The sequence below is a fragment of the Corylus avellana genome, chromosome 5 (genome assembly GCF_965113065.1).
Source record: "Corylus avellana chromosome 5, dhCorAvel1.hap1.2, whole genome shotgun sequence".
Taxonomy (NCBI): domain Eukaryota; kingdom Viridiplantae; phylum Streptophyta; class Magnoliopsida; order Fagales; family Betulaceae; genus Corylus; species Corylus avellana.
The window spans coordinates 31,237,439-31,259,800 of record NC_142494.1 but is presented as its reverse complement, the minus strand read 5'-3'; the positions used below and the strand labels follow the sequence as shown (position 1 = coordinate 31,259,800).

General features: G+C 37.5%; 3 protein-coding genes across 3 annotated transcripts; 2 read left to right on the top strand and 1 right to left on the bottom strand.

Annotated features, from left to right (window-relative positions):
- Positions 1-1,171: 1,171 nt before the first annotated feature.
- LOC132181130 (uncharacterized) lies at positions 1,172-5,540 on the bottom strand. The gene is made up of 7 exons (XM_059594213.2): positions 5,131-5,540; positions 3,900-4,062; positions 3,262-3,462; positions 2,937-3,182; positions 2,276-2,423; positions 1,750-1,981; positions 1,172-1,646 (listed from the first exon to the last, which is right to left on the bottom strand). The coding sequence occupies exons 1-7, from the start codon at positions 5,468-5,470 to the stop codon at positions 1,309-1,311; spliced, it is 1,668 nt and encodes a 555-aa protein (XP_059450196.1). The 5' UTR covers positions 5,471-5,540; the 3' UTR covers positions 1,172-1,308.
- A 2,766-nt stretch (positions 5,541-8,306) lies between these two features.
- On the top strand, positions 8,307-10,274 carry LOC132182251 (exocyst complex component EXO70C2). Its single transcript, XM_059595437.2, has one exon. The coding sequence runs from the start codon at positions 8,307-8,309 to the stop codon at positions 10,272-10,274; it is 1,968 nt and encodes a 655-aa protein (XP_059451420.2).
- A 1,452-nt stretch (positions 10,275-11,726) lies between these two features.
- LOC132182462 (ENTH/VHS family protein) lies at positions 11,727-21,982 on the top strand. Its single transcript, XM_059595714.2, has 8 exons — positions 11,727-12,067; positions 14,348-14,484; positions 14,902-15,149; positions 16,734-16,853; positions 16,955-17,111; positions 18,168-18,307; positions 20,430-20,465; positions 20,911-21,982. The coding sequence occupies exons 2-8, from the start codon at positions 14,409-14,411 to the stop codon at positions 21,718-21,720; spliced, it is 1,587 nt and encodes a 528-aa protein (XP_059451697.1). The 5' UTR covers positions 11,727-12,067; positions 14,348-14,408; the 3' UTR covers positions 21,721-21,982.
- The last annotated feature ends 380 nt before the right edge of the window (positions 21,983-22,362 follow it).

Genomic DNA, 22,362 nt, shown 5'->3' with positions numbered 1-22,362 from the left:
GTTTTACAGAGAAGAACAACGACAAAAGAGTTTTCGCGGGGCATCAGTTGGATAACGTGTGTAGGCATCTCCTATATGGCTATATATACACACGAAACAAATGCACGACGTTTAATGGAATGTCAAAGTTGTCTTATACAAACAACCTGACTTTTATGACATTAGCGTACCACTATTTCTTTTTTTGTCAACTTGGTATCTAAAAGAAATAGTTATTCTTGGGATATTGATGTCAAATATGAACATATGGCATGTTTTGCCATATATAGATTTCGGTAATAATGGGATGATTCCTTAATTTCCTTGTGCAAGGTACAACAGGATTAGTGATATTGTTTCATTTCTATGGTAAAAAATATAAGAGAAATTTATATTTATTAATTAATGTCCTTATCTATCACTTATTTACACTTTACTTTATAATTGTTATTCATGACAGATAATTTCTCTTATTTACCAATTATTGACAAATAAACTCTTTTGTTCATCAAGTGCATTAAATTTGACAGAAAAATTAGCATGTGACATGCGTTACATGCGTATGCTCATTTTTACCAAAATAACGTAAATGTTATTCATGATAAATTATACAAAAACAAATTTTACTCTAAAAACCAATTAATAAGGGTAGTCAAACAATCCCAAGTACTTGGAAGTGGTTCAATAATCTCCGAGGATTAGATCAACCACCCCAAAATTACATAAGGGTGGCCAACTCACCCCTAAGCGTGTCACCCCGAATCACATCGGTTGATTCACCCCAAACATATTAGAGAGTGGCTCGGCCACCTCCCCGAACAAGCATGGGATTAGGTTGTATTTTTTTTCTTTTTAACTTTGAAGGTATTTAAGTAAATTTAATTTCTAAACTCCATTTTTGTCATTTCACATTAAAATTGAAATGTGTCACTAGTTTGTTTTTCCGTCTAATTTAACACCATCAAGGTCTTTTTGCCAACTTTGATACTTGGAGATTATCTGTCTATTTATTATTATTATTATTATTATTATATTTTGTGCTAAGGAGATTGTCTGTCATGAGTAAGGTAAATTACTTGAGCATTATATAGCATTTATCTTTCTAAAACACAATTAAGATAGGGTTTGACTAGGGTGGTTGGAGGCAATGGCAAAAATTTAGGCTCATAATCTCGGTATATACAGAGAGATCTTGACAACAAATTAGCTCCTCAAAAAACTTGCTATTGAGCTACATTGGCAAGAGGAAAGTGGAGAAGTACATATATTTCTCTTCAGCATGATGACCGAGGTTAAACAAAAATGAATAAAAAGTTGAAACTCCAACAATTACAATAAGAATGGTACAGTTCTCACGACAGCTTTTCTCGACTTACAGAAAGACTGAAGATAATCTTCATCAATTGTTCCAAAACCAGACAATTGGACACCATATGCAGCCAACCTACGAATATCCCGTGGAATGGGGGACTGCCAGATTCCATCCCACCAAGCTGGAGGTAGAAGCGGTGTGGCGGCACATTGACCGGGCTGGTGACGACAACTCAACGGACCAGCAAACCGGTTCCATACATGTCCCCACCCAACCTGAAGCCTTAAACCTTCTGTTAACAAATTACTTTGGAAACTGCTTAAGAATGAAAAACTTGGACCCGTGGAATTATCCCCTGGAAGATAGTGATGACTGTTTAAATACTTGAGCAAAAAGATAAGATCCAGTTGATTATGAACATATAAAAAAAGAACGATGAATGAAGGGCTAAGAAGTACCAAGACTATGTGCTGCGGCCAGTGCCGCTATTAACTGAGCATAGGTTGTCCCAACACGCCTGTGAGCCCCAGATACAACAGCATACTTGGCACGTGAAGCAAGAAAGAAGTCCACAAATGCAACCCATCTAGGTGCAGGGCCCCAATCCTTCACTCTAAAATCTAGATTATGCAATCCATTATAGTCATTAGATATATTTCCTTTGAAAAGCTCAAAATCAAAATGAAGCACCTGTGAAAAGAACAGATGAATTAGATCCAAGTCCACGTATTAGACATTTGCATTGTGTAACCAATCTTTGGTTTAAAGGTTAAACCAAACTAGGTACAAGTAAATGTAAATAAATAAATCTTTACTTGGAGAGGTGGATAAAGTGAGAATAATATATTTGAGTGAAAATTCCTGTGGAGATTTAAGGGGCATGGATTATTGAAGGAAAAAGAAGTTTGAAGGGAATGGGATGGCATAAATTCATGTCAAGGGTGATGTGTTTAGTTTTGTTATCTGGTGCAGGGACTAAATTACCTCTGCAAATTCACTTAAATCTGGCGTGATAGCTTTTACAAGAGATGGGCTATCCGACACTAAAACCACCTTTGGTCTTGACGTAAGGTGTCGCAAGCGAATGGCTTTTCTGATGCAACTCAATGCTGCCCACATAGCTCTTACCGACCTGAAATATAGGAAGCAAGAGCCTCAATCAAAAATCAGTTAAAGTCCTACCCTTTGAGCACATTAGACATTCTATAGCATTTTAAGTATGTAGATTCAGAGTTTGAGTGCATGTCTGTGTGCTTTCCTGAAACATTTTACATATGGTTGTTCAATCATAATTACACTTGATGAATTCTCCAGTGTAATCATCAAGCAAATTTGGTCACCTGTTTCTGGAACTATTCCTTCTAGTAAGGGTTTCGATTCTTCTGCTAAGCTCTATGTTGTACCCTGTGATATTTAATTGCACTACAATGAAATCATTATTGGATAACTACGAACTCTAGTTCAGTACCTCGGTCATTAATTATCAAGCATATATATATACACGTGCACATACATACACATCATAAGATCCGAACCTAAGACTTACCCTAACCCCAACCCGCCCCCTTATCACCTGACCCATGGATCAGGGGCTAAATCTTTTAAGAATATCCCCAGTCAAGGAATTGACTGTAAGTTGCAATACCTATTTGTAAGCATCCGCATGTGCAAGGAGATATGAGGATCCATCCCACCACCAATAACCCAATTGACTGCTTCCTCAACATCTTTTGTAGGAGATATGAGAGCTCTCATCAGCTCCCCAAACACATTAGGCCGAGATTGGAGAGATTCTGGTTGTCCAAATAAGTTAGAAGCAGCATTTCTCATCTCAGGGTGTATGTTCTTCAAGAAAAATTGAGCTGCGGTGGCATCTGTGGTACCTTGGAACCTACAACACTGAGGTTAATGATCATGTGATGATAGATGACCATGAGTGACGGATCAATAGCAAAAAATTTCTCACTTACCAAATGATAGGCTGTTTCCATTCCCTCCAATTGCTGCACAGGACATTTGTTTCAGATGGCTTCTCAAAATCATCAGTCCTCATAATCAGACGCTTTCTATACTTCCTTTCACAACCATTGTGTCTCCACAGATGCTTGACTTCTTTCAAGGTAAAGGTGAGGTTGGAGTAAGAAATGTAATCCCCAAAAGGATATTTTCCCCTGAAGACAGAAGCATAGTAATAATAGGATCAATGAAATGCACTAACATGACCACAATTGCATATAATCTATCTCCACATCAGACCTGGACTCGAATACGCTGTTCTAATTGCGGTCTCAAGGAAAAAAAGAAAAAGACAAACCCCAGAAAGTGGACAGTATATAGTAAAACATATCCAAGGCAGATTGCATTAGCTTCTGTTGGAATACGCTATCCCAGTGAGCGTATTAAAATCTGCAAGTAAAAGCATTTATGGTGCCTATAATTGCATAACTTGTGGTATTACACTTGAAGCCAGACACTGTATAATAGCAATGATAAGAGTATAGACCATAGCACTAGCTTTTCTGATAATTCAAGTTGTAACCAGGGAGAATAGTAACAATAATAAACTATGTAATACAAAAAAGAAAGGCTTGAGAAAAGACCAATATGCCTGGTTTGCCCAATGATTAGGGACCGGTTCAACATTATACTCAATGTCGCGCCAGTTAGGACCTTGTACATTTCGTTCCCAAAACCTGCCTCAGATGATTTCCCCATCACAAAACCATGTCTGCAGAACTGATCTGGAGGAAGACCTCGGACTCTTGATGCACCTGAGATAAAGTAAACAATGCAACCTTCTGAATATCACAAGTGGTTTTCATGGAAGCACCAGTTTTGAATATAGAAATGCATGCCTCTTGAACCATTACACATGCAGATAATAGTGAATTCAATGAAAAATAAGAACATTTAAGAACAATTATTGGATTGCCAATTTATTCCTATTAGATGAATGCAAAGTAATTTTGTATCAAACTTGAGAAAATTGAAGAAGGAACCACAATTACTTGTGAAGCATATAGATCGCCTGAAGAATAAATTTATCAACATGCCTAAAAAGGGTTCTGTTCCAGCAGAAGATATGCATTATATCAAGTTGCAAATCAAATTTCTTCTACAGAAGCATAGAAATCAATGTGTAGTCGAGACCTTGGTTGAATTTTCACCCCAAAACTCTTCCTTGCATACTTCTAATGAGATCATTACGCAGAATGAAGTACCCGTAGAGGGAGACTAAAGACATGAATCTGGTAGGCTAATGGAATCTAAAGAGAAATTCGCATCATGAATTGGATTACATTTACATGATAGATTACGAAAAATCCAGAGGCCTGATGATACCCACAGGTAAAACAGAAGCATTCAATATTGAAATTTCAAAACAAGAGTTAAAAAATGCCTATAATCTCTATATGAGGTGATTAACTTAATTTCGAGATCATAGCTCGAATTCCTCATAAAAAGTATGGAGGAAATCTAAGTTGCTCCCCCGTTTATAACTCTTTATGGCACACCCTCCAACCTTAATCCCTCACAGCATCATAACTTGTTGCTTGTAGCAGGAAGGATAACTCCACAGTAAAATTCTTACAATTCTAGTAATCATTATTTTCTAATGGAATGATTCAGATTTTGCCACTTCAAACACTTACTAACTCTAGATGATCCTTAATTTTTCCTTGACTTATTGTGGCAACATGAACCGTAAAACATGTTAACATTCCTGCAAGACTCCATGCATTTTTATCGGAAACCAAACATCTCGAAAATCCTGCTCAAGATATAGCAAAGAAAAACAGTACCAAAAAAAAAAAAAAAAAAAGCCAAAAGTTAGATACCATTTAGAGCGAAATGATCCTCAATAATTCTTCTCACTCGGAGACTTTCCTTCTGGAATCCTCCTTTAAACACCTCTCCCATCTCCTCCACCGTCGCACACTTCCTCTCCGACTCTCCTCCTTGTCCTCTCTTTCCCTCGCTACTCTGACCCCAATTCCCATTCTCCGGCGCAAAGGCAACGACGCTACTCCGAGAAACCAAGGGAAAATCAACGTCCATTGTAGGATCATCAACCGGTCTCAGAGCAAGCATCAGTAGCCCAGTGCCAATGCATATCGCACACACAATCAGGCATGATCGTACGGACACTCGTCTCCTTCTGAAACAATAATACCTCATTTTTCTCCTTTGCTCTTTCTCGTGGTTCTTGAGCCTTTGAGCGCTTGAGCTGAGCTCTTCTTGCTAAGTTGATTAGATCTGATAGGCATTTCGAGCGAAGGATATAAAAGGAATAACGCGTTCGAAGATTTCGATGGGTTTGCCGACAACCCCTGTGACCGTATCTGAGTGACATCACATCCTGCTTGGGCCGGATTCGAACGCGTAAACTGATTTTATTCGTATCCGACCCATTTCAATTAAAACCCAAACCCATTCTACACTTAAAAGGCCAAACGGTGAAATACAATAAGATACTCCTAAGTCGGCATTCAGCCATTCATAATGTGCTACTCAAATAAAAATTAAATTTGAGAAGAAAAATTTATATTCTAATTTAAATAATTACTTTTAAAATGAATCAAACATTAAATTATTTATATTTTTCTATGCTTTAGTTAAATATTATTTTTTATTAATTTTAAACCAACCATGAGAGATGAGAGCAAAAAAATTAATGAGTTTTGTTAGATTTGTAGGAAAAAATTAAATATAAAGAGCCTATTATTAATGTTCTAAGACCTAAAAGATTGTGAAAAACCTGAGCGAATATCTTGAAAAAATGAAGAAAATGTAAGTGGTGTAACAGCCTTTGTGTTAAGAGTATTATTTAATTTGACTAGATAATTTATTTCTCATTTGAATTATTGTATCTTATTTAAAGAGTAAAAGAATATCAATAATATTAATTAAATTTAAATTAAATTTTTTGTTATCAATTTAATATTTTGAAATAAAATAATAATTTGAAACTCGAATTGATGACTAAGCTCCAAAACCAAATTTTATTGATCTCAAAGCCATCTCCTAATTAAGAACCATCTTCCGCCACAAATGTGGCGGAATGAGAACGCTCCTTCCAACCCTTTATTCCCCGCCAAACAGGCTCCAAGTTGTGGGAAGCATGAAACGACGTCTCGAGATGTCGTTCAACGGTCAACAATTCCAAATGAACGCACTAATCAACAGACATTGAAATTGCCGATCCCCAATTTTGACAATCCAAATTGGTCCTTACATGAACAGCCTAAATCATGCAACGTGTATACAAATTTTAATTTCAAAATTTGAACCCAGACTCCTTTGCTTTTGGATTTGGATTTCTTCATATTTTAATAAATCTGAAGAGATCTCAATCTCATTGTTTAAGGCAAAAATCGCTCGCCTAATTGTCTCCTGCATCTCTCTCGTTCTTTTGTTCTCTCTCTTTCTCCATTCTCTCCATTGCATAACAAGCCTTTTCGATTTTCTCTCTCTATGTGGTTTTTATATTTAAAAGCATGGTGCGCCAAAAAGAATACAAACTCAAGTGTAAGCTGTCGTAACTAATCAATTAAAGAAATGCTCCAGTGCATTCTCCTAACCATCCACTCACCATCTATGTGTCCTAAGCATCTTGATGTTTTCAAAAAAATAAAATTAAGACACATAGATGGTGAGTGGATGGTTAGGAGAATGCACTTGAGCATTTCTCAATCAATTATCAATAAATACGAAATTGATTCATAGAGAATGGTAAACTAAAATTTCTATTATAGTACAGAAAAAATAAACTGATAAATTTGTTTTTTTTCCACTAAAAAATATAGCAATAGAATGAAACATAAATTCAAATTAAATTATTGAACTAAACTAAATAAATTGAAGTTGGAGAAAATTAATCGGAAAACACTAAGGCTTTAAGGATCCACCTAGCTAGCATTCTATTACGTATTCTTGAAACGTAATTAACGCAACTAGGTAAAAAAATCAATTCTCCTAATCGGAAGATAAAACAATAAAGTGCTCACGAAAAGAAAAAAAAAATAAATAAATAATTGAATATAATTTAATTAAGAATTTGATTTTAATAACATGACACAAGATAAATTAAGCATCTATTATATATTCCAATATTTGTAACAAATCAAAGAGAATAAGCATTCACGAGTGTCTTTCCACTATTTCCTTCTTGCTTTATGTGTCTCACAAATTTGGTCTGGAAAAAATCACAATTCAAACACCTCCAATGCAAATCAACGTATACCAATGTTTGTCGTTTTTTTATTTTTTTATAACTCTCTACCAACTCCTATGAGAAAGAATTACCTGCATTAAGATAACATTTTAAGCTCAAAATTATTATTGAACAATATTTTATAATTAAATATAAAATATAAGAAATAAAACAAAACAAAATAGGATAATGTTTGTTTTAGTAAACAAGATGGAATTGAAAGAGACACATCTACCCCCTCCATTTCCTCTCTATCCTCCCCGGACTGTTTAAATATCATATCAAAAAAATAGAGAGAAAAGTTGTCTTACCTCTGCGATTGATTGTATCATGGCTCCGTTGTTTTGCAGTGGAGAAAATGAAAGAGAGAGAGAGATCATGTAAGCAAATCTTTTTCTCCGAACAAAGGGGCTAAGTTCTAGTTTTGAAATCTATAAATGTTTGTACACTTGGCATGTTTCAAGCCATTCAGCTAACAGACGGCTTAGATTATTAAAATTGGGATGGCAATTTTTTTAAAAATTGTCGTGGATCCTCATCCAACCAATTGTACTGCTCACCCTCGCATGTCGCATCCCATTTCCAACTTACATGTATGTCCGTACATTCCCTCGTATATCTCACTCACACCCATTGCCTACGACGACCGTTTCAAAATTCCTGCAAAAACAATTAAAAAATGAAAATAAAAATAAACGGATAATTCTCCTCCGTCTTCGCATCTCTCTTCTTCAAGCCCTCTTCTTTTTCCTTTTCCTAAAACGATTCATATCACAGCGAGCGAGTAAGTAATCCACAACAATGGAGTTGAACCAGCCCAAAAAGTCCGATAGTTTTGGACGCAAAGAGGGCACCGACACAAAACCAACATCTAATACGGAGGCACTGGGAGAGAAGATCAGAGAGGACGTCGACGGAGCAGAGGGCAAGAAGAACGAAGAAGAACAGAATCAATCGGAGGTCGTCCCGGATCCTCATTGCGACCTCGAGAATGTTTCCGATTGTATTGACAAGTTTCTCTCGTCTCTTAGCACTAAGAAAGATGATGATGACAAGGAAAATGACGTCATTCCAGTAGATATCCCTCACGAGTTGCTTGAGAAGTTCTCAGATCTCGTCGAAGCGAAGCTCTCAAAGCCCGAGGTGGACTCTTCCTTTCTCGCGGCTGTGAGCCGACTATCGAAGCTGACAAAATGGCTCCGTGATTTGAAACCGGAGGAGTCTCATCCTTCTCTTTTGATCAATCGCATTGGAGGCAGTCACGAGCGAGCGATATCTTTTTTGGAGGAGGAATTCCGGTTGCTTCTAGAAGATTCTCGGATCGGTGAGTCCGATGCAAAAGGGAAGCAAGATCATCACGTACAAACAGAATTATCTGAATCCATTGGGGATCACGAGGCCGATTTTCCAGGGTACTCTGACGACGTCGTATCGAGCTTGAACAATGTAGCGAAGGAGATGATATTTGGTGGATACGAATCCGAGTGCTGCCAAGTCTACGCGGTGGCGAGAAGTAACGCGTTCGAAGAAAGCTTGCAAAAGTTAGGGTTTGAGAACCATAGCATCGACGACATCCACAAAATGCATTGGGAGGCGCTGGAGCGAGAGATCGCCATTTGGACCGAGGCCTTCAAGAAATGCACCACAGTGTACTTCTCCGGCGAGAAGGCCCTCGCAGAATCGGTCTTCTCCAACCATCCCTCACTCTCCGACAGCCTCTTTAGCAACCTCACTCGCGGCGTTCTTATCCAACTCCTGAACTTCGTCGAGGCCGTCGCGATGACGAAGCAGCGCTCAGCCGAGAAGCTCTTCAAGTTCCTCGACATGTACGAGACGTTACGCGATGTTGTTCCGGCCATGGAGGGCTTGTTCAAGAACGAGTGTGGAAACGAGCTCAAGAACGAGGCAACCACTGCTCGGTGCCGGCTCGGCGAGGCGGCGATACTCATGTTCACCGATCTAGAGAATTCGATAAAGGCCGATACGGGGAAAACCCCGGTACCGGGCGGTGCGGTACACCCCTTAACTCGGTACACGATGAACTACCTAAAGTACGCTTGCGAGTACAAGGACACCTTGGAGCAAGTCTTCAGAGAGCACTCTAGGCTCGAACGAGCGGACTCGACGAGCAGGCCATCGCGCGATGAAACGCAGAGTTTTGATGATCATAACGAAAGCGAACCCCAGACACCGTTTTCGTTGCAGTTGATGAGAGTGATGGAATTGCTGGACTCCAATCTGGAAACCAAAGCGAAGATTTACAAGGACGTTGGGTTGAGCAACATCTTCATGATGAACAATGGGCGGTACATCTTACAGAAGATCAAAGGGTCCACGGAAATCCACGACCTGATGGGCGACACGTGGTCCCGCAAGCGATCGTCAGATTTAAGGCAGTACCACAAGAACTACCAAAGGGAGACGTGGAGTAAGCTTGTGGGGTGCTTGAGCAACGAGGGGTTGAACGTGAACGGGAAGGTGGTGAGGCCGGTTTTGAAGGAGCGGTTCAAGAGCTTCAACCAAATGTTCGACGAGATCCACAAGACGCAGAGCACGTGGGTGGTGAGTGACGAGCAGCTTCAATCGGAGCTAAGGGTCTCGATATCGGCGGTCGTGATACCGGCATACCGGTCCTTCTTGGGGAGGTTTTCGCAATATTTTCACACTGGGAGACAGACAGAGAAGTATGTGAAGTACCAGCCGGAAGACATAGAGACTAGCATTGATGAGCTATTTGATGGGAATCCCACGCCCAGGAGGAGACCATAGTTATAACGTATAACCACGTGCATGCATGAATGAATTGACACTTTTTTTTTTTTAATTCATGTAATTTTTTAATTTTTTTTGTGCATTTTCTTAATGCTATGGTTTTATACAATCTGCATTTTCTTAATGAACAACTTGTTGATTATGATTGTAATCTGTCTATTATATTTTCCTCGCAGCTAGCTAATTCACATTTGTGTATATCTCATATCATAACACATTGTCACTAAAAAAAAATTATCTCAAAACACTTTGACAAAGATACCTATATTCGATCTCTATAATCAAAACGGCAAAACACATACCCAAGTTGGCCAACCAAAAAAATAAAAAAAAATGCACACCCAAATTATATTGGAAAAAAACGTTTTCTTTAAACTTCACATGTATTTTTAAAAGTACACTTGAGAAATTAATCATATAAAAATGCATATAATGATTATATGCTCTACACACAAATATCAATTTAATAGATTAATTTGAAATTTTTTTCTCAGGCTAAGTTTAAAAGATAACTTTGTCCTTATATTAAAAAGTAGAAACTATATAGAAAGTATAAACCACCTCCATTTGCTTGCCACAACAAAAAAATAAAAGAAAAGGAAAAAAGAAAAAGAAACCACCTCCATTTGTAATTGGGCTGGTTCTTGTGAGCCTATATTTCTCCTGAGCTCTGAAAAACTTGAGGCCCGTGATGATATTCTTAGCCCAAAGGGCCCAACTTAAGGCTGGATCGGCAGTCCAAACTCTCGGAATTTTTGTTTTACTTCTAATTACTGCACGGTGACAGAAATTTTTTTTTTTTATTTAAAAAAAAAAAATACTTTTGTCATATAATTATCAGTAATTGGACATTACGTTTGATTTTGGTCCTCTTCAAATTTTAATGATTAACGATATTTCTGCTAATGATTCAACCCAAAATCAAATTTTGGATACAAGAAGAATTTAATGTATTATCATATGGGTCATATGAGACAAATGATTTCCACTAATTATCAAAGAAATAAATAATATAATGATTGCCCGTGGACCTTACTCCTACATTTTTTTTTCATGGATTGACAGTGAATTTCAATATATATGATTCCTAATTACCATATGAACTCACTTATTCATATTCCACAGTGTATTTGCACAAATCAAGTCAAGTTTATATGAATTTGATTTATTTAATAAACGAGTTAAAATGAGTTGGATGAATTTATAACCTAAATTTAATAACAATTACATGATTATAAGACTATATGTAAACTTTAACTTAATTACTTTAATTAAATGAGTTAGACTCATAAATAAATTATAATTTATTAATTTTAAGTTGGGTTTATCCTGGATTTACGGGTCATGTAAAAACTTGCGATCATAATTAATTTACAAGCCACAAAACGGTGTCGTAACGCTATATTGCCTGGTAGCTCGTGTGCCTGAAAGAGGCTGCTCTAGATTTTGTGTCAGGTTCACTGGACGAAATCCCTGAAACCAGGGGTAATTTCACAATTTTTGTTCACACGTTGAAGTCAGTAGTCTAAGCTACGCCGAACACAAAACACATAGCCATAGGTCTCTCTCTTTGTCTGGGTTTCTTCTTCGGTTCTCAGAACTCCAATTCGTACAGTAACCCCGTCTCCACCGAACAACAAAGCACAGAATCAAATTATTTTTCCTCAAAACCCTACCAAAAAAACCACTAATCCCATCCAAATCCCTTTTCCATGGAAGAAGAGTTCGACCACGGTATTCTCGCCCGCCGCTGATTCTATCCCGTGCCTCACCTGCATTCTTCTCGACTGGTACAATAAAAGCTCTAGGGCTTCTAAATGCTTTTGTCTAAACTCTCTGTCTTGCTTTGCCATAGGGCTTTAGTCTCGTGTAATTTCCCTTTAATTATTGTGCTTTAATGTAACTCAAGCGTTTGTACCTTTCTTTATCTTTTCATTTGTTTGAGTAATTTTTTAGTAGTATTCGCAGTAAATGCTTCATAGGTTAAGAACAGTATGTTCAGGATAGAAACAATTTTTTAGGGTTTAGATTACTTTTGCTTTATTTAGAAGGATATTATTATTGTTTTTTATTTATATTATCATTTTTATAATTTCCCTTGTGAATTGCTTCATATGTGACTGAAATCCGAAGATAGAAACCTTATGAAGAGAGTGATGTGTAGTCGCTTTTGTGTGCCATGAGCAAGTCTCAATGTGTGACAAAATTGGCAAAGAATACGAAGAATTTCGAATTCGTTTGCATAATCGCATGTTTTTTTTTTTTTGTTTGGTCAGAATTGATGTAGTTTCTGCCACCGTAACATTATTGCTGCTAAAAAGACATCATACTCTGGCTGTTTAGCTTGGTGTCACCGGAACTTTGTTTAACTTTTTTCTTAGGGAAAGTATACCTACTCCTCTGACTGACACCTCTTTTGCAAAGGCACCACCACCAACTACAATTTGTAACACTTGACTTGCGTTATCTGTTAGCGTTAAAAGGACGGAAAAATGGTGTATTTTGGACATGAAATTCCCAGATTGCCTCAAACTAACATTTGCAAAAACATCCTCAAATTACCATTTTGTGACGCTTGGTCCCCTCAAACTACCATTTCGTTATTCATCCCATCCATTAGATGTTGGCAATAAAATGGCATACGTGATGTACATGTTCATATTTTACATTTGAAACACCCAAATCGTCTCCATTTTGGAGAAAAAGAATGCAAAAGAGAGGGGCTTGAGGGGTGGTTGACCACCGTTTGATGGCGTTTGGGGGTGTCTGACCACCCCTAAAAGTTGAGCTACCACTCCTTGTTTTAAGGATGGTTGACCACCTCCATAAGGCTGGGAGGGTGGCCAAACACCCCTTCAACGTTGGCCACCCTCAAAAGCCTCCAAAAGATGGTTGGCCACACCCAAAGCCTTGAGGGGTGTTTTGCCATGCCTAAAATCCTTCAAGGGGTGGTCAACCACCCCTCAGTTCCTCTTCTTTGTTTTTCTTTTCTATTTTTTTCTCCAAAATTGGAACAATTAGGACATTTCAAGTCTAGAATATGCGCTATTTGCTTTCCATTTTAACGCCAACTACTAATGGAGGGGCTATTTTGCAACGAAGTGGTAGTTTAAGGGGTCAACTATCACATGGTAGTTTTGTGGTGTCTTTGCAAAAGTGGTATCAGTTTGAGGGGAATTAAGTATATTTTTCACTTTTTAAAATTTTTTTTAAATTTTTTTTTAATTTTTTATTTGTAGTATGCTTATTCTTCTTCAATATCCCTTTCCGGATGGGTATTACTTAGAATCATATTTGCTACAGAGGATTTGCGGCTCAGTTATTAGAAGTGAATGTTGTGGCGAAAGTTTATTTTATGTTGTTGTGACATGGTGTTGATGAAGTAATAGTTATGCACATTCAATATCTAGTCAAACAGATGTTTGACCCTTTAGCTTATAGGTTGAAACCAAGAATATGCTTAACAGTAAACTTTATGGTGCTTTAAATTGCAAATATCAAGCCTTGTTTGGTAAAAATTCACTCTCTTCACCATATGTATGAATTCATAGACATGCAAACATGTGCCCTTTGGATATACTTTGTGCAAATCTTGTCAATTGGATTTGCAGCTGGGAGGATCACCCTGGTTACTCCTATTTAGCATGCTTTCCTCACATTTGGAATGTTCTTCATTTCTACATTTTTATTCTGAGTACTTTTTTTATCCTTTAATCTTGGGTACTTTTCATAAATATGTGTCCACCAGAAACTTTGTATGTGTCTCATGCGTATCTGCAAACACAAGGACTCCTTGGCTTCTTGTCCAACAATGATTAGTGATATCTCTTGTACCCCATGTAGGAAGATACTTTTTGATGGTTCACCTCCTTACGATTAATGAAGAAACTGTGTCTTTTTTGTTTGATTGGAAAACTTGGCCGGATTTTGGTTTTGATAGGAAGGGTTACTTGGATATTAATCAAATAATATTTCTATATCTTTGATGTTCTGTGCTGTGCTTTAAGTTATCTTGCTGGGTGGTGAATCTATTTTGATTGTTGTTTTTCTTCTCTTTTTCTCCCATGAAGGTTGCTTCAGTTTTAGAGGTCTGCCTTGTGCTCGTTAGTTGGGAAAACTATTGTCGCATCAATGGGCAGTACATTCAATCCACAGATTTTAATGGAAAAGCTAGCGAAGCTCAACAATTCACAAGCAAGTATAGAGAGTATCCTTTTGATGACATTATATAGATGTGGATGATGTTTCTCTTGGCTGTTTGTTGTTGGTTCTCTCTTGTTTAAGAGGATTTTCAGATGTTTTCACTTATATGTTTAGCCTCTATTCATAAAGTTTGATTTGTAGTCAAATGGTAACCCTTGTGTTTACTTACTCACTACTCTAAAATAAAGGTGTAGCTAGATTGGTTAATGTTCCTTGTAAGGAGTCTCCAAGACGATTGATAGCTCAGTTGGATATTGTAATTTGCTCATGCCACTCCTTCAATAAGATTGCAGATTGTTCTACTTTGTTTTTCCCTCTGGTAAAATGAAATAATAGATGCTAGTCTTGTTTGAGAAATTTCATTCGGTTCCTCCAGCAATTTGAGGCTGTTACTGAGTTTGCTATCCTTAATGCAATTAAGCTTTATCACATTGGTGTATATTCCATATGAATAAAGCAAAACAAGTGGTCGAAACATGGGATCGTCAGTTTCATTGTTCTCCACGCGAGCAGAGATTGGCCTTTCTATATCTTGCAAATGACATATTGCAGAATAGTAGGCGAAAGGGTTCAGAGTTTGTTGGTGAATTTTGGAAGGTTCTTCCAGATGCTCTTCGTGATGCGATCGAAAGCGGGGATGAGTTTGGAAGGAATGCTGCACTCCGACTGGTATGTCTAATTTCCAAGTGTTCAGTTGATACTGTACTTTGAGCCTTTTGTTTTGTTGATAACTGCACCTTATAAAAGATGCTCACCATGCATAATATAGTCTGCTTGAAATGTTGTTGAACATGTTATGACTAACAACAGCACACAATCTGGTCACGCGGAATGGTTATTTCATTAGGAAAAGAAATAGCTTTTACTATGAATGAAAAAAGGTGGAATGGAATAGCTATTCTTATTCCATGTTTGGTGACAACGCATGTACTTCCATTGGAATTGTATCAAAGTTACTAAAATACCCAAGATATTACTACCCCAAGGGTGGTCAGCCACCATGGCAGAACCATGGGGTGTCTTGACCATCCTTGATGAGCATCAAGGGTGGCCGCGACCACCCCCGAGCTATGGGGTGGTTGCAGCCACCCTCGGATCCCCTCGGGGAGGGGCGATCACCCTCGTGCTTTTGCTAGGGTGGCCAGCCACTCATCGAGTGTTTTGTGCGTGTGTGTGTGTGTTTTTTTTTTTAAAAAAAATTAGGTTTGCATTAAAAAAAAGGTTGTTTTTGAAAACCCATTCAATTACTCAAGGAATAGCTATTCCTCTCCTTCTTGAGGGGAATAGCTATTCCTGGGAATGGTATGCAACAAAGCAAAAGAATAGCTATTCAATAGGAATAGCCATTCCATTATAGGGGTCTATTCTACATTCCATATATGCCCTTAAAGTTGTTTTCAGCAAGCCTATTGATTGGATGTTCTCCATCCAAAGTGGTTTTTATGTCCACTATTCATGATTTCTGATAGTGTGTAGACCATTGTTCCCTTTTGTGGTCAACAAGGGGCTTGATTTGACTGAATGATCTGCTCGTGTTCTTTACAAGTAGTCATTTTCTTTGATAGCATCCAGTACATTTACATTTCTTTAAGCTGCCGGCACTTTTTCATTGAGACACTGTGAATCTACTAGATGATGTTGCTAAGTAGATATGTGTGCTATAGTTAAGATTTGTAGGCAGTGAAGTTATTTGAGCAGTATGGCAAATTGAAAAAATATGCAGATATGTCCTTGTTAAGTCTATCGGGATATTGGAGTCTTCTAAGATATGTATTGAAGGACAAGCATTCTATGTTCGAACTTCCCTGTCACACATTGTCTAGAATGGGGCAAGAGTGGATTTTGGGTTTTCAATCTGATGAGAACTCATATTTTTGTTTTGTTTAAGGCAATAACCTGTCTTTGTTTTTGTTATTTGAGTTTTGTATATATGTATTGGAAATTCACTATATCTTCAACCAAGTCTGACATCAAAGATGAAAGTTTTATGGTAAATTTATGTCGGATTGAACTAGAATGAATGATAAAGTTTGTACTTGATAGGGCTCTCTATGGTTATGCTTTTGCTCCAGGACTGTTAGTGCATTTCTAAATTTTATGACTCGTATTATTTTAAACTACTGTAATGCATGGTTTTTTCTTTTATTCAATGTATTTATTTGATAATTTCCTCTGTTGTAGAAGTACCAGATGCTTGAATTTTTTTATTGGGAAATTAGCTTGGAGTGCATTTCTAATTTCTTTCTCATGCAGATTGGTATATGGGAGGAAAGAAAAGTTTTTGGTTCTCGGGGGCAAATTCTTAAGGAAGAGCTTGCGGGTAGGCACCTGGAAAATAGTAATAAAAATGGAAAGAATTTGAACGTCAAACTGGTACTTCGAATTTTCTGATCTTTCTATATATTTCTATGGATATTGAATTATTATATACAAATTGTAGACTATTTCTAGATCACTTTCCATTCTTTTAACAGAGACCACCTGCTGGAAATACATTGGAAAAAATAGTTTCAGATTATCATGTCGTTTATGGTGGCCAGTTGGATGAAGACAATATATTGAGCAAATGTAGGAATGCTATTAGCAGTCTTGAGAAAGTAGATAAGGAAATTGGTAGTGATATCAATTCAGGTATTCCCTTCATATGTATCTTCATAAATCATTTCCTAAACTTTCAATCGATGCATTTGTTGTGATCTATGTGTAAGCATGTCTACATGTGTACACATGTTTTACTGCTTTTCTTTTCTTTTCATTTGATTGTAATTAATATATTACATTTAATTTTCTTATTCTATTCTGTTCATAATAAACTTAGGATGTTTATTTTTTCTTCATGCCATTTATATGTATCTTTACCACCTTTTATTGATGCATGATCACAAACATAAGTTGAAGCTTGTTTTACATCTGTTCTAAATTTAAAAATTAATCGTGTTAAATCAGCACAGCTGGGCCATGATAAGTTTTTCCATGAGTCAAAATGTTTTTCTAGAAATGTTGAAAATTTGCTAAATGTCACTGCCTTGCAAAATTTTGTCATGGTATTGCTGGATTAGTAAGTGTAGATGTTAGCTGGAGTTTTGGTTGAAGTTTCTTATGGCTACAGTAGTATGATGTTCTTTTCACATTTTACAATTTAAGAAACAGATTTTTATTTTAACTAGATGAAGATTTTTTTGGGTGCTGCCATCATCATTAGTTTTTTTGTTGGAAGAAAATCTTGAAGTGACTCCATTTGACTAGTAATTGACGAGTTGCGATTTGTGCTTCTTGTATCAATATGATTAGGATAGATTTCCACCTGGATTCATGCGGTCAAAAGAAAGATTTAGGACTACCTGTAATCAATTTGCTATATGTACATATTTCAGACAGTTTATAAAACTGACCCGGATTTTTGGAATCTTGGATCTCAATATTAACTACTGTCATTGTCTGACATATTAAAAAGATAGAAAATACTTATGTATCAAATACATAGACACCCAATTGATTAAACCAAACTTTGTAGTATAAATTGTCTGATATTCATATCCAGAACCAACCCAATCTAAAATCCGGATCAAAATGTATAAATAAAGTCTGCAGTATATTTTATTGGTTGTCCATGATTCCTGTCATTGGGACTTTTGTTGTTCACATCTTCCTGGATCTTTCTTTTCTCTGAACTGTTTGTTTTAATAGGGAAATTCCATGGATCTGCATTTGTGGAGGAGCTGCAGGGGCAGCATGCTGTATTGAGGGACTGTATTGAACAACTAATGGCAGTTGAGTCATCCAGAACAAGTCTTGTCTCTCATTTAAGAGAAGCTCTCCAGGAGCAGGTTGGTTGGCCAGACTACTCCATATTTTTTATATATAAGTAATTTAAATTCATTAAAAGCATAGAATGGTGCAACTCTAGTACATGTGAATTATACAAGAGAACCCCTAATGTATAAAAAAAAAAAAAACGTAGAATAAAACTCCAAAAACAAAGAGAAATTATAAACAAGAAATCTAATAAATGCTACTATCCATGTATAAAGGAGTTGGAATAACATCTTCAGCTCAACATTGTCATCTCATGATCTTCAAAGCTCCTTGCATTCCTTTCTCGTCAAATATACCACATTAAACATAAACTAGACAACCTCCATAGTTCCAAAACATTTAGATGTCCCAATTGTCCACCTCAACTCACCAACAAATCTCAACCTTCGAGCATAACCCTTTCATCCCCAAACAATTGAAAAGCAAGCTCCATAATTCCTTTGCAACCTCACAATGAAGAAGGAGATGATTAATAGACTCCTCACTTTTCTTACACATACAACATCAATTCCCTACAATAACATGCCTCTTTCATAAATTATCTAAAGTTAAGAGTTTCCAATAAGACCTCACCTCAAACAATTTCCTTTATGAAGGAATCCAACACAATTTATCCTCACCTCCTTGCCTTACTCTTTGGGAATACAACTCCTCAAAGAAATCATGGACCATTTTCACCTCAATCCTTTACGGGTCTTGTAAAGAATATATTTTAATGAATGTTCCCATTCTGAAATTGAATATGATCTGCCACCCATGCATCCTTACAACGAGCAATAGTGAATAATTCTGGAAAAGAGAATTTCAAAAGCTACTCCCCATACCATAAATCATGCCAAAACCGCACCGTAGATCCATCTCACACCACATACCTCACAAATTTAGGAAAACCTTCCCACCCCCTCATACTTTTTCACACTATATGGCCTTGCAACTTACTTAGATCACCTACCTCCCCCTCAAACTATCATATTTCATGTCCACCACCAATCTCTACGGAGCCTCCTTTGTACCATACCACCACAACCATTTACCCAAAAGGGCTCGATTAAGCTGAATCAAAATTTTCACCCCCAAACCCTTTGAAATATTGGACTATTCCGCTTCCCTTTGATAGATAAAGCCTCTTCCAACCTGCCAACCGATGTTCCATCTTCTCAGTAATACCATTCCAAATGGTAGAAACCTTGTAAGGAGCTCCCATAAGAAGTACATAAATACTTCATCGTTAACAAAGCCACTTTACACCCAAGAATGGTAGCCAACCCTTTAACATCACCTACATTGCCTACGGGAACAACCTTTGACTTGGATAAGTTTATCTTCAACCCGACACCGCTTCAAAACATAAGAATAGACATCATAGGTTACGACGTTGTTCACAATTAGGCTCACCAGTCACCAAAGATCAAAGTATCATCTGCAAACAATAAATGTGACATTAGCATCTCCTCAAGATTGCTCGCTCCCACCGAAAATTGAGAGAAGAGCCCATTGTCCACAGCAGCAGAAATCATCAAACTTAATACCTCAATAACAACCACAATTAATAAAGGAGATAATAGGTCTCCTTGTCGTAATCCACATGAACTACTAAAGAAACCAGATGGAAACCCATTGATGAGAATGGAAAACCACTCATAAATATATGATATCCTATCCAAACTCGCCATCTCTTCCCAAAGCCACCTCTCTTCAACAGGTATAATAAAAACTAGGCAATCCATAATTTGTCTACCTCTAATAAATGCATTCCGAAAACTTGAGACAATCTTTCCCAATACCAATTTTAACCTATTCGCCAAGACCATAGAGATAATTTTGTGTACACTACCCACTAAGCTAAAGAAATTCTTGATTCCACTGCCCCAGCTTTCTTCGGAATAATAGACACAAAAGTAACTTTGAAACTCTTCTCAAACTTCCCTCTGCCATGAAACCCTTTGAGAATTGCCATGATGTCCTCTTTTAACACTTTTAACGCTTTTGGATAAAAGCCATAGAAAATCTATCTGGTCTCTGAGCCTTATTTTCATTTAAAATTCTCACCACTTCCAACCCTCCATAGTTGCATAGTATTGCATGGAATACTGAGATTAGTTGAAAATAAAGCTGACATGGTTTTATTATCAGGAATTCAAGCTGGGTCAAGTCCAAAACCAACTTCAGGTTTGTCACTCTTATAAACCCTACTGGTAGGAGTAATGGTTAGCTTTCTGCATATCTTTTCTTATGCTTTTTAACAAATTGAACATGTGGAATGTTAAACTGTAAGTACTCTCTTTTTCATATGTATTTAGTTGAAGTAGATGGCTGAACTTCTATGTAATGTGATCTATTAATTATTATTTTGCTATTGATACCGAGCGTTTAGCGTGTTGGTTCGGATTAGTTTATTTTTCAGGGTTTTTCTTTGGGGGGGGGGGGGGGGGATGGGGGTGTTGTTTAAAAAGGTCACCAAGACAACAAAGGAACACAATTTGAAGTCTCTTAATTGTGACCAAATTCTCTTCTTATTGTGCTTTAACATGATTTCCTTCTAATTTTCTGGTATATGGGTTGTACAGATTCTAAGCATATGCATGCTTTCCTCTTCCTATGTGTTGTTTTCCAGGCTGCGCAGTCCCAGTCACAACAGGCAGGTTATATCTGCCAACAGTTGCTAAGTAGAGACAAAGTTCAGTCACTAGCTGAGCAGAGTCCGAAGGAAGCCCAAACCCCCGTAGCACCTCACAGCTTTTTATCGGGGGATAGGGAACAATCAGCTCCAGTAATGTACACACGGCAGGTTTCCTTTCCTGAAAAATCTGGCCACATTGAGGATGACCCACGCAAGTCTGCTGCTGCTGCAGTGGCAGCAAAGCTAACCGCATCAACGTCTTCAGTCCAGATGCTCTCGTATGTCCTATCCTCCCTTGCATCAGAGGGCGTCATGGGCAATCCAGTGAAAGAATCCTCTACTGATTACCCTTCCGAAAAGAGGCCTAAGCTTGAAAATGACCAATCTTCGTACGTACCATCTCAAAATCTTCAACAACCACCAGTTCCTCCTTTCCCTCATCCTGACTCTATCCAACACAATATGTCTACCACCAGCCAACAATTTACTCCAAATGAGGCACCACCTCCGCCCTCATCATCTCCTCCGCCACTACCACCGCTACCACCTATGCCACAAATCCAATACCAGGTGCCCCAGTTCATGCAGACTGCTGGATCAATAAGTAGTGTACCATACAGCTATGGCATGGCCCAACAGCACCCACCTTCAATGCCTGGTTATCAGACAATTGGGGCTCCAATAAACGGGATATCTCCCTTTACAACACCTCCTACAAATTCTTACCAGGGTTTTCAGGGTCCTGATGGTAATGTCTACAGCCAATCATCATCCATGCCAATGGCACCAATTTCTCGACAATAGAATTCTCAGTTGTAGTGGTGCGTGGAATGAAGAAGTTTTTGCTGTGGTCATCTTGTATTCACAAATTTTATGTAGCTTCTGTCGCCCTGCGCCTGAATTCTTGGTGATGTGTTTTTGATTCTTACACCTAATTAGAGTTGCACATAGTGACTGCTTGTAACCTATATTTTCAATTGCTATAGTTTATGGAGTTAGAAAGAGTTTCAATGGATTACTGAATTGAGGAAATGAATTTAATTTTATTGACTAGGGTTATTATCTATGCTGGTGGATTTTATTACCGAGAAAAAGTCTTGAGCTGTTTGATGTTGGGTAGCCTGCCATTACTGGCTCCCATTCAACCAGCCAATCTGATCCAGTATGAAGATTTAGCCATATCATCTCGGTTTCTATGGTTCTTGCGTTTGACCCATTGCGGGTTATACTTTTTTGGGCAAGGTGAGAATTAGTATTAAAAAAAAAAAAAAAGAAAAAAAAATACCCCCAGAGACAAATTCTGCACTAAAGTAGAGACTCTAGGATTTACTTAAATTAAAATGCATTCTCTGAAACGCTCCATAATGGCATAATCACTGCATCCAGGGGCAACTATGGGGGTATGGCTCCTGGTTTTGAAATTTTTTCATACATATATATTTAGGC

Bases quoted from the DNA above. Each gene is read 5' to 3' on its own strand.
- LOC132181130 (XM_059594213.2), bottom strand. From the start codon at position 5,470: ATGAGGTATTATTGTTTCAGAAGGAGACGAGTGTCCGTACGATCATGC. The intron at 4,063-5,130 runs GTATCTAACTTT...ACTTTATCTCAG, and splicing joins GGATCATTTCGCTCTAAATG to GTGCATCAAGAGTCCGAGGT. The intron at 2,424-2,936 runs GTATTGCAACTT...CCTATATTTCAG, and splicing joins ATGCGGATGCTTACAAATAG to GTCGGTAAGAGCTATGTGGG.
- LOC132182462 (XM_059595714.2), top strand. From the start codon at position 14,409: ATGGGCAGTACATTCAATCCACAGATTTTAATGGAAAAGCTAGCGAAG. The intron at 17,112-18,167 runs GTATTCCCTTCA...TTGTTTTAATAG, and splicing joins TGGTAGTGATATCAATTCAG to GGAAATTCCATGGATCTGCA. The intron at 18,308-20,429 runs GTTGGTTGGCCA...TTTTATTATCAG, and splicing joins GAGAAGCTCTCCAGGAGCAG to GAATTCAAGCTGGGTCAAGT.
- LOC132182251 (XM_059595437.2), top strand. From the start codon at position 8,307: ATGGAGTTGAACCAGCCCAAAAAGTCCGATAGTTTTGGACGCAAAGAG.